Source organism: Alnus glutinosa, chromosome 14 (assembly GCF_958979055.1).
Source record: "Alnus glutinosa chromosome 14, dhAlnGlut1.1, whole genome shotgun sequence".
NCBI lineage: Eukaryota > Viridiplantae > Streptophyta > Magnoliopsida > Fagales > Betulaceae > Alnus > Alnus glutinosa.
This window is the reverse complement of record NC_084899.1, coordinates 22,009,998-22,020,981: the sequence shown is the minus strand read 5'-3', so window position 1 is coordinate 22,020,981 and position 10,984 is coordinate 22,009,998. Positions and strand designations below refer to the sequence as shown.

Here is a 10,984-nt window from a genome sequence, read left to right as displayed (position 1 = left end):
GGGCATTTCTCTACCCTAAACATGGAAACTAGGGTTATTTTTATCAATTGTAAACTTGAATAAATAAAAATTAACAATAAGGTACTTATACAAGGAATTCTCAAAGACTTTAGCTCTTTCATTTACCCCGAAACGTCAATTTCCTACAACATCATGAAACGTGTCTATCCTCATAATTGAAAAGGTAACCATTCAAAGGGCTGGCTTTATCGGCTCCAACTTTTAAGATAATTGGTGATTTAACATGATATAAAAACAAATCCCTTAATTCAAACTTTGACTCCAAGGTTAACCTCATTTTCAATTAATATTTCACGTATTATGTCTTACTTGTAAGAAGCTTAGAAGAAAACTTTATCCACACCAAAGGAATCACAATTCACTGGTGTCACATGCACATCTGCGATGAAAAGTTGGCATGAAACTATGACATTATTGAAGTACTTTAAACAGGCTTAAGATGGAAAAGCAACCTCAACACTAAAATGAATTTCCTCAACCAGAAGTGTCATGTAACAGATGAATGACAAGCTTAACACACATCATGCGGCAAATTAGTCTCAAAAGAATTCAAGGATACAGACTATACAAAGCGACATCTTATAATATATAGTAGGAAAGTGGAACGTGTGACCAAAAAAGCTATAGGTAAACCAGCACTAGTAAAATCGCAAAGCATCATTCCACTAGTGACCGCATTTGAAACCGCCGCAAACAGATAGAATTATGATGAGAATCAGGGCGATTATGATACCGAGAACTATCAGCTTTATCTTCATGTTCTGCAACCACATCTTTCTCCTCATCTTGGTTCCTTGCTGCCTGAAATCTTGTGCCTGCAACACACTCATATTACCTCACAAGTAAATTGGAAAAAATACAAGCCTCTAGAAAATTAAGTCAATGTCATATGATGGAAAAAGTACCAATGCAATTCAATATCAATAGATCCCAAGGTTAAAGAAAATAAAACCACACCCAACCTTGAAGTCCGCTTTTGAAGAGTTACTACTGTTACTTGAGGGAAGAAATTTCTTTAGGCCACCTTTAAAAGTTCAGTATTTCTGTTTTACGTACTCCAACTGGACAGATAGTTACCATGTGAATTACAGGGACAATTTGTAGTTTTAGATAAAAACATTGATATACAGATCTACTAAAATAAGAAATTGCATCATTATCTTACTATCTTCAACATTCGCACAACATTTTTTTTATAACGACAAGTAACCCCACATCCAGACCCATGTAAAGCGCCCCCTCTACACAAATTGGGTAAAACTTCGGCTTTGCCAGCGGGCGTGGCCTAATGGAATTGTTTGCATGCAAGGGGATTCGAACCTTAGACATGATGAGGATGCCACCAAGACCAATGCCCTTACCACTTGAGCCAACCCCATGGGGGTTATTTGCACAACATTTTTGTAAATCTCACCAAACATATCTTATCTCATGTTGTTCTTTCTATTAACTATATGTCAAGATCTTGAACCAGAAACCTAACCCATCTATAAGTCATTTCCCGTTTGTTTTTAGAATTTAGATAGCACTATCCCTCTAGCATTGGGTGGTTTAAAAACAAAACACATGCACTTACTCACCTGAGAACGAAGGTTCTCTGTTTTATCCACAAGCAGCTCAATCTTCTCTCCACGGTCGAGAACCTACACAGAAAAGTCTCTTGAGTTTCACTGAGAAAAGATTCAACAAAAAGAGAAGAAAATCTTTGCAACCAGTAAATAGAAGAGATAGCAAAATTTTCCTACCTTCTCTATATTTTCCATCATAACTCCTTTCACTTCTGAAACCTGAGCTTTTACTTTAGCCAGCTTGCTGATCTCCTCTGGATGATCTACACAATACTGCATCTGCTCCTTCAATTTGGGTCTACATCATCAGGACCAAATTTTTTGCATTAAAGTAATTTATGATTACAAAATAGCTTCCCATTTTACAGCATGTAAAATATAGATTAAAAGCAAAATAATAAAAATAATAAGAGATGAAGAAGAAGAAGAAAAGATTACCCAAACTCTTTGTTGAGGCTATTGGCAACTGCTGTTGCAGCTTTTCCTCCACCATATCTCTTGGTAAAATCATCCTTGACACGCTCAAGGTAGGCAATTGGAATCTGTCGCCCAACAGACTCAACCGCAACCACACAGTAAGCTGCAATATTCAAAAGATGAAGTTAGCTCCACTAATATTAATGCGGATGCAACAACACAAGTGAGCAAAAACAAAAAACAAATATTTTGAATAGTCAACATTACAAAATGAGATATCACTGTCTAACCAATCCCTCAAGAGTCTAGTATTCATGCTTACTTCCCTTTCCATGTTTCACATATAATTGAACTTAATCATTAACCTATTGTAAAACTAAGGTTGTCCTTGCAAATTGAAAAGAAGGGGCTTCGGGAAGCGAAACTATGAACCCTTTTCACTAAAATACGAGTATCTTTGCACAAGAGAAACTGAAAGGGATAACATTTTCACGAGGATCCAACAAACATAGCATGGCTACAAGGAAGATAAATATGTATATATTGTTATGCCCAACCTATAGATTTTGAAAGGAAGATCTAATAAACCAACATTGGACTAAAAAACATAAAAATTAGAATCAATACCGATTGTTTTATTTTCTCCAAAAAAAAAAAAATCATAAGCTCTCTTAAAAGAGTTATTAACTTGATTATTTATCCCAGTCAGTTGAGATGTAAAAGGAAACCAAACCAATGAACTCCACAACACTAACAAAGTTTCATTTTCTTCTCCTCCTTTTTTTTCCCGAAAGTTTTCTCGGAAATCAAGCAGAAATTAACAAACAGATTCCACGGCTATTACGGAAATCAAACGTAAAGATCACAAGGAATTCAAAACAAATAAAAAAAAAAAAAAAAGTTCGACATCGAGCAAAAAGCAGGGAAATGAAAGAACGAGATGAACAAAGAGTAGATCAGAGCATCGGAGAAAAGATGAAAAATACTGAAGCCGTTGTCGACGAGGTAATTGAAGGTGTGGCCATCGCAGTTGTAGGTGAACCTGTTGTTGGAGGCCGGGAGTTTCTGGAGGCACTGGGCGGCAATTGTCGTGAAGTTTCCGGTGAACTCCGTGAACTCGGCCAGGATCACCGTCCCTCTCGCCACAAAGCTGTAGATCAACGATTGCTGGCCCATCGCCGTTTCGATAACCTCAGAGCTAAAGAGAAACGGACTCGATCTACGAATGGACGAATGGTTTTCTGGTTTTGCTTTTCTTTTCTTTTCTTTTTTTTGTTGCTTAGATGCGAAGAGAGAGATAGAGAGGTAGCGTAATTTTGTGTCTTTCTTGAGTCCGTTTAGCTGACCCACCGATCCCAGATATAACCGAAATGCCACGCAGTCAGCATTCTCATGCGCGAAACAGACTTCCTGTCTGCGATTTGAATTTATTTATTTTTATTTTTTTAATTACAATCATTTTCTTTGAGTACCACTCATTTATACCAGATATTCTTTTTATTATATTATTTTAAAGTTAATATGACTTTTAAAATTATTGTTGAATTTAGATAAATAACCTTGTGATAAATAACCTCCTTTAATTACCAATTGTTGGTAAAAATACCATTCCTGTCGTTAATGGCGCTAAATTATACGAAAAAAAGGAACATGTGACACGCTTTAATTTTTAATGTGAAATAACGAAATGAACATAATTTAGAAAATAAAGTTAATTAAATATACAATTTTTTTTAAAAAAATAAAATAAAAATTCCTTGGAGTGGCTGAAGCAAACTAAACACGATAGGAGTGGCTGAGTCACCCCAGGTACCTGGGGTGACCACCTTCTTTTTTTCTTTTTTTTTTTTACTTGAAGAACAATTTTGCTATTTTAAGTAAAAATGAGCATATGCATGTCAAGTGCTTATTTTTTTGCCAGATTTAACGTGCTTGGCAAAATAGTTTTTTTGGCCGACGATTAGTTGTTGAAGGAGGTTGTGTGTCATGAGTAGTGTTATGTAAATGCGTAACGGATCTAGTAACACGCCTCTTAACAGAAAAAGAAGCAGAATCGTGCTTCTTATTCTTGCTTGTGGTTGCTAATTTAGAAAAACTAGCAGTAGGAAATTAGAGATTTCTAGGTCTCATATCAAACATAAAGTTTGAGATTAAAATTTGCATGCTTTATTGACTCTTTAAATAGGAAATTACAACCGTAAAGATAACTTCTTCTTCTTCTTTATTTTCTTTTTTTTTGATATGTCCACACAAGAGGAGGGAGGGGGATTCGAACTAGTGACCTTCGCTTCATGAGGCGTAGTCCTCAGCCGATTGAGCTACCCTTTGGAATAATCTCTTAAAGATAATTTAAAGATAACTTCTCTTAGTGTAGGGATAATCTCTCGATCAACATTCTCCAACATAGAGATACCTACTAACAATTTGAAAATAAAAAAGGAAAATGTTAGATTTACAACACTAATACAACAACTGCACAACAACCCCTTACATGAGGGTGAGCCCCACACACTGGGGTCCGCCCTAATGTGAGGGGTTGTTGTGCAGTTATTGTGATGGTGTAGTGTAAGAATCAAATCCCAATAAAAAATAGAAATAACGACTAACAACATAAAGATAAAAGATAGACTCACTGAAACTAAAACACTTGAAAGCATGCTAATCTAGTAGAACCCGTATCAAGTAGCAGTTCAAGGGATTTATAAATGAGTGGTAGTTAAAGGGATTAAGTGTAATTAACCCTATTTTTTTCTCCTAAATTTTTTTCAAACAAATTTTTTCCAAATTGAAGCATGTATTCTCAATGCATTTTCTAAGAAAACAATATCACATGCTCTGTTAAGCCTATTAAAAATGTACGTGAAAATCACATACTCTAATGACATATGTCAATTTAATAGACAATATTAAAAGAATTTCTTTCAACCCAAATTAAAGGAAAACTTTGCCATCTCTTAAAACAGAAAGCTTCTGATATGAATATTTGTTCTTATAATTTTGAATACTTCGTAATTGTGATAGTTTAAAGTTTAATAATCGTTTAGATAAACTTGGATTTAAAAAAGAACATGACACTTACTGCATAACTAATCCACCTCCTGATTAGAAAAAAGAAGCCAACATTTTAATGAAGTATGAGCATGATACCCTACCAACCATGATGCATATACTCGATCGTGAACAAAGTTTTCATCCAAAAGGGTCGGAATTATTTTTTCAAATTCAGTTTATTAAATTAACTTGTTCAAAATACATGTATTTTTATCAAAGCATGTAAGAATTACGTGCATCTTTAAAAATGTATGTGAAAATTACATGTATTTTAGACGCAATTGAATAAAAGAAAACTGTCTTATTAATTAATCTCTGAGAACACCAAGTCACTTGTTTGATCAATTTGTTACTATTTGTAATTATTTTAACACTGTTTTAGTTTGGTTTGAATTTATTATTGGGGAGCCCACCCATATTTCTTTTATATGATTGTCTACTTCTTCTTCCTTTTGGATTAGAAGTGAGAATGATCATTCCCTGTAACCAGGGGCGGAGCCGGCTTTTAGGTTTTGGGGGGGGGCAAAACTATAAATTTTTTAAAAAAATAGGGATAAAAATTAAATTTTATTTATTTATTTTTTTAGATTTATTTTTTTGGGGGGGGAGACCTTTGGCTTGGGGGGGGGGGAGCCCCCAACCAAAGTGTGGCTCCGCCCCTACCTGTAACCATTTCCATATTCAATTAGGAAAATAAAAAATCACAGAATATTTCCAGTAAATTTTTTAACGGTCTAGGTTTAATTTCATTTTCTATTTCTTTCTCTTGCAAAACTTAGAATTAAATCTAAACCATTGAAAAAACTATAAAAATAAAAAAAATAAAAAAAAAAATAAAAAAAAAATCCCGGTACCTGAGCCAAATCATTTTATCACCTAGACACAAAAAAAATGGATTTTTGTGCAAATTCGTTAAAGGGCAAGGGTAGATTGAAATGAAAGTAGAACATGAGTGCTTTGGTATTTGAGTTCTTTGTTTTAATCGCAGGATGTCCACATGATTAGTGAAATGGTGCCAGAATGGTCGCAGATGAGGTCAAGATCTTACGAAATTGAGCTGTTGAGCTTTGTCCATTCCCTTGAATTGAATTAAACAAAAATCCAAAATAGTTTTTTAAGCTTTCAAAATAGAAAGAGATCTAACCGTTACAACCAACAATGCTAATCTAATGGCTTAGAAAAAAAGAATGCTAATGATGTCTTATTCAAACCACCCACTCAACTATGGCATGTGAAATTGTTTTTAATGATGATGTTAATTAATCGGCATTTATCTGCGTACGCAGTCTTTAATTATGTGTTTGGATCCATACCATTATTATTATTATTATTATTATTATTTTTTAAACTTGAGTCTTTTCATGATAGCATGCATAAGATGAGATTAGGGAATAGCTTATCTTTAAAAGGATATCTCAAAAGCTTAAACTAATTGAAATGAGAGTGAATTACGAAGACATGATTCAAATTTAGGACATCGGGTTTAACACATGTTAAATCATTACTTATTTAAAAAACTTAAAGTTCATAGTGGCAATTCGTGTTGAGTGTTGGGTTCGGGTAGGTCGTATCGTATCGATGCGTGAATCTAAAACTATATAGATCAATATTCTAACCCAAAACATTTAATTAAATAGATCAGACCCATCTACTCTAATCTGCTAATTTTATGTTGGGTTTGTATCGGCAGAATTAAGTCCACAAAGTTTGTGTATTACGTTTATATCTGTATAGATCTGACATAAATAAGAACTGGAAAAACATTGCTACAAGAGACTATAATAACTAACTTATTAAACGGGGTGAGACACAGGACATATTCATTGTATCAGATTCCACAGTAAGTAACACCCATATATTAGTCATCATTTGACACCCCTAAAACAGGTTATTCCTTGTTGGCAGCGTCCGGTTCCGACAGGGCCGTGGGGGTTGGGGTAGTCGGACCGGACCGTGAGGATGGACTTGCGGAAGCGGCGGCACCAATCACGGAGGACGGAGTAACTGAATTAACACGATCAGTGGCTGGTGTTTTTCGTTCTGTAGTAGTAGACTTTGAAACGAGTCCTTGTGCCTCCATGGCCTCGCGTGCTGCTCTCTCCTTCACTTTTTTGGCTCTTTCCAACACGTCTTCCTGCATATAATAAATGAATATAACATACAGCAGTGATGGAAGAGCTTATAATGAATATTAATTAAATGATTAAATTCAATATTACAAATTAGTTTAAGTTTTTGAGATAAGTGATGGTTTAAGATAATAACAGAACAAAGATCTTAAGTTTAAACCTTATCTCTATAATTCACTTTCCATTTTAATTAAATATTTCAGGTGTTATGCATATGGAAAATGGGAGTATTATATTCCACAACCATGAAAGAATTTTCCCACGTATGGGAGTCTATTCCTCAACCATATAAGAATTTCCCCAGGAATGGCTATTATGACACATTCTGAATCGAACAGTATTCTTGTCAACATCTGCTAACTTTGTTTTCCCGTCCATCGTGAAAGTAAACTTCAAGATCATTTTGAGTTTCAATCAAAGAGGAAAAAATTCATCGTTTTGGCAAAATTAGAACCCTGGATTTACAAATGCATTTCCATTAGATTGGAAAAGTAGATAATAGAAATGGAAAAATCCCATTTTTGTCGCACAAGAATGAGACTGAATGTTTAGGACAACTGAGTTTATCATAATGACTAAAATTGGATTCTTTCATCACTTTTATATGCTATTTTCCGTAATCAAGCTAAAAATACAGGTAGCTGGCCAAATACCAGAATTATGATCGCCAAACTATGCAGCTTTGTCCAAGGGATGGGCGCAAATGTTTTTCTGATTTTGGTATCCAGAGAAGTAATTGGAGGCAAAGTGTTTTTCTTTTCTCTGAGATACAATACGTTTAATAGAATCATTACATGATTTTACTCGTCTACAGTAGAAAACAAGACATATGTGATTTTCCAAGAGATTTGACCTGTAATGAAGCTAATGTATAAAACAAAGAAAATAAAAGAACATAGAATGTAGCTTAAAATAAGTAATGAATCTAATGTGGATCTATTGCAACTTGAATTGCTCATTACCTGGAAGTCCTGTACTTGCTTTTGTTGCTCGGCTTGCAGCCTACCAATGGTACTCAAAAACTCTCCCACTGTAGACTCAATGCGTTCATTTACGGCTTCTGCCAGAGCTTTTCCTAGGAAAAATGCATCCAGAACACTCCTGCTGTCACCATCACCTACAAGATTCAGTACCTCAATTGTTTTCAAAGACAACAAAAGAAGTGATATTGTATACCTAGAAATGTTATATAAAAGATCAACATCATTTCTTAGCAAAGAAAAACTCTATCAATTAATCCAAGTTTCCTTCTTTCTTCCATTACTACATAATGATAGGTGAAGAATGAAAAAAGAAGAGTGACAATAGATATAGAGAGGTCATATCATCAAAATCTGCTAAACAAGTACCCAGTCTTGTTAGAGAAAGCACGAGTGTAGAGATGGTCCTAGTAGGCCCTTACGCAAATCCACTTCTTGAAAAGACATTCCAATTTATTATTTCTGTGAATTTCTTTCTAGTTATTGCTTTCAACGTGTGGATTCACACAGTTGAGCTGATTCCTCCATAAAAAATGATAAAGCAGGAGGACGAAAAAAAATAAAATAAATAAATAGAAGCTAGAACGACCCCCGGATGACAATGCTTTCATGGTCCCAGCAGGTTCTATTTCCAAATCTTATCCAGGAATCCTAATGGTTGGTTGTTCCCCATTAGAGATAAAGTTTCTTGAATCATGAGCAAGCTATTTTGTGGTAGAGTGGAACAAACAGATGATCTTGAGACAAGAACTACGCTTTTCTTTTCTTTCTTTTTTTTGGCGGAAATTTTGGGGGATGATGGGAGGAATCCCCTGGACCCTGAAAACAAAAATGAAGATGCATTTATGGATTCTGTTAACCCATTGGAAAGAATTATGTTCTGGTTGTTTCAAGAGATACATTTTGAAGTAAATCCCGCACTTTAATGAAATATATACCACCTAGCCTCTCAGTCAGTAGCAGACTCAGTGTTACTAAACTCATCAACAAGTCACAAATGTTCTCGAGACACATTGATTGTGTTATTTTTTGAAATTTAGCTACACCCAGAATCAATGTCTAACAAGCAATTAATTCTGCTCTTCAAACAAGCTTTGTACAGATAGCACTAAAAGCAAGACTTAGTTCAAGCTCTCCTCACCCACGATAGCACTAAAAGCAATTTCTTCATTGGAATTAACCATCCACATGGTTTATCTTCAAAACACCTAAGTAGTTTCTGACTTGCCATGGGGAGACTCTAATTTCATGGTGTACAGCTTCATAACTTGAAACCATGATTATTTCCTCGTGGAAAGCAATTCATGGGAGTTTTGTCTGAACAATTGAAACACGTGCATTAGCTCCAAATTGATCTACTAGCTTTCCCATCTCTTATGACTTATCAGCAATAGCCAATCTCATGACCTTGTCAACCCACTTAAAATTTAATCTCTTCATAAACACAAGATTTACAAACTCCTTAATGAAGCATAAATTGACTCCCCTCCCCTCACATTCAAACGCCAAAAAGTTAAGGAGAACATAATATATCAAAACCATAGACAAAGAAAGGAAGATACCTAAGTTGGAAGCCAATAGTAAGACTTTGTTTGGGATTGTGTTGAGAAATAGAGTTTTTATATCCAGAAAGAGCTTTTGAGAAAAATACTTTATTTTCAAGCTTTTGAGAAAAAGCTTTAGTTTCAAGCTTTTGCAATTTTATTTTATTTTTTTTTTTTTTTTTGCTTTTTTTTAATAGAAAAAAGTCAAGAAATACTTTTGAGTTTTTTACTAAAAGTACTTCTTAAGCTACTTAACGCAATCCCAAACAAGTTCTAAACCAACACCTAAAGCTGCAAATTCAGATACAGAGCACTACATTTCATCCTTCTAATCAAAGAGCAATTCTCATATCATTATTGTACAGACATGAAACATCAAGTTGACTCCCATCTTTAATTACAGAAACAAGCCATCCTAGCACTTTTTTCGAAGAAACCCACTTCATATAGTTTAACAACTCACCATTTTAAGGTCAGCTCGTCACAGCACAGCAACCTATGAATACCCAAAAAAGAAAAAGCAATAAAATTTTGAGGGAAGTAATGGGTATTTTACCAGAGCCAGAACCACCGGGTCTGGTGCTGCTATTGCAAGCTATTTTGATTCTATGAGGTCCTTTCACTCCAGAAAATGTGAGGCCTTTGAGCTTGAGATCTGGGGAAGATAGAGTACGAGGAATGAGAGAGCTGGATGCATAGTAATAACGGGTAGCTCGGGGTATAGATGGCGGAGAACACAGGTTGGATTGGGAAGCTGAAGCTGAAACCCCACTTCTCATTTCTTCCACTATCAAAAGTTCTGTCTCTTCCTCTTTGTTTCTCGATTTTTCTAGTCAACGAAAGGTTACAAAATAGAGAATATCTTTGGCATAAGGGGATTGGGCCCAAGTCCCAAGGTTCTAAAAAGAAAGAAAATTAAACAAAATAATAATAATAATAAATTAATTAATTAAAATTTTACCTTTAATTTTTTTTTTCTCTTTTAATTTAACTCCTGAAATTGCAGATGCTAAGAGCATTTGTAGTGAACTCGCCAAAATTTTAGCAAATTTTAAGAAAAAAATATCACTTCTGTTATTTTAGCTGCCTAGTTTTCAAAAGCTCTAAATATCAAACTCCTCAAATATTCCCTACTTCAAATAAATATTAATTTTTTATTAGTTTTATAAAAATTAAATTAAAAAAAAAAAAAAGAACCTTCCGGTAGATCTGCGGGAGCAAAAACAGGAGAGAATCGGCCAGATTTTTGACGACTGGAGCGGAATCGGCCGGAT

At 34.7% G+C, this 10,984-nt stretch overlaps 2 protein-coding genes across 2 annotated transcripts; both read right to left on the bottom strand.

The window, feature by feature from the left end:
- Positions 1-455: 455 nt before the first annotated feature.
- On the bottom strand, positions 456-3,331 carry LOC133856938 (vesicle-associated membrane protein 722). The gene is made up of 5 exons (XM_062291997.1): positions 2,993-3,331; positions 2,028-2,169; positions 1,767-1,887; positions 1,602-1,664; positions 456-836 (listed from the first exon to the last, which is right to left on the bottom strand). Exons 1-5 carry the CDS (start codon positions 3,180-3,182, stop codon positions 687-689), a joined length of 666 nt encoding a protein of 221 aa, XP_062147981.1. The 5' UTR covers positions 3,183-3,331; the 3' UTR covers positions 456-686.
- A 3,489-nt stretch (positions 3,332-6,820) lies between these two features.
- Positions 6,821-10,555, bottom strand: LOC133858164 (uncharacterized protein At4g13200, chloroplastic). Its single transcript, XM_062293629.1, has 3 exons — positions 10,267-10,555; positions 8,149-8,303; positions 6,821-7,191 (listed from the first exon to the last, which is right to left on the bottom strand). The coding sequence occupies exons 1-3, from the start codon at positions 10,487-10,489 to the stop codon at positions 6,946-6,948; spliced, it is 624 nt and encodes a 207-aa protein (XP_062149613.1). The 5' UTR covers positions 10,490-10,555; the 3' UTR covers positions 6,821-6,945.
- Positions 10,556-10,984: the final 429 nt, after the last annotated feature.

Excerpts from the sequence above, each read along its gene's own strand:
- LOC133858164 (XM_062293629.1), bottom strand. The coding sequence starts at position 10,489 with ATGAGAAGTGGGGTTTCAGCTTCAGCTTCCCAATCCAACCTGTGTTCT. Across the intron at positions 8,304-10,266 it reads ACCCGGTGGTTCTGGCTCTG|GTGATGGTGACAGCAGGAGT; the intron begins GTAAAATACCCA and ends TGAATCTTGTAG. Across the intron at positions 7,192-8,148 it reads AGCAAGTACAGGACTTCCAG|GAAGACGTGTTGGAAAGAGC; the intron begins GTAATGAGCAAT and ends TATTATATGCAG.
- LOC133856938 (XM_062291997.1), bottom strand. The coding sequence starts at position 3,182 with ATGGGCCAGCAATCGTTGATCTACAGCTTTGTGGCGAGAGGGACGGTG. Across the intron at positions 2,170-2,992 it reads CCTCGTCGACAACGGCTTCA|CTTACTGTGTGGTTGCGGTT; the intron begins GTATTTTTCATC and ends TGAATATTGCAG. Across the intron at positions 837-1,601 it reads CAGAGAACCTTCGTTCTCAG|GCACAAGATTTCAGGCAGCA; the intron begins GTGAGTAAGTGC and ends AGTGTGTTGCAG.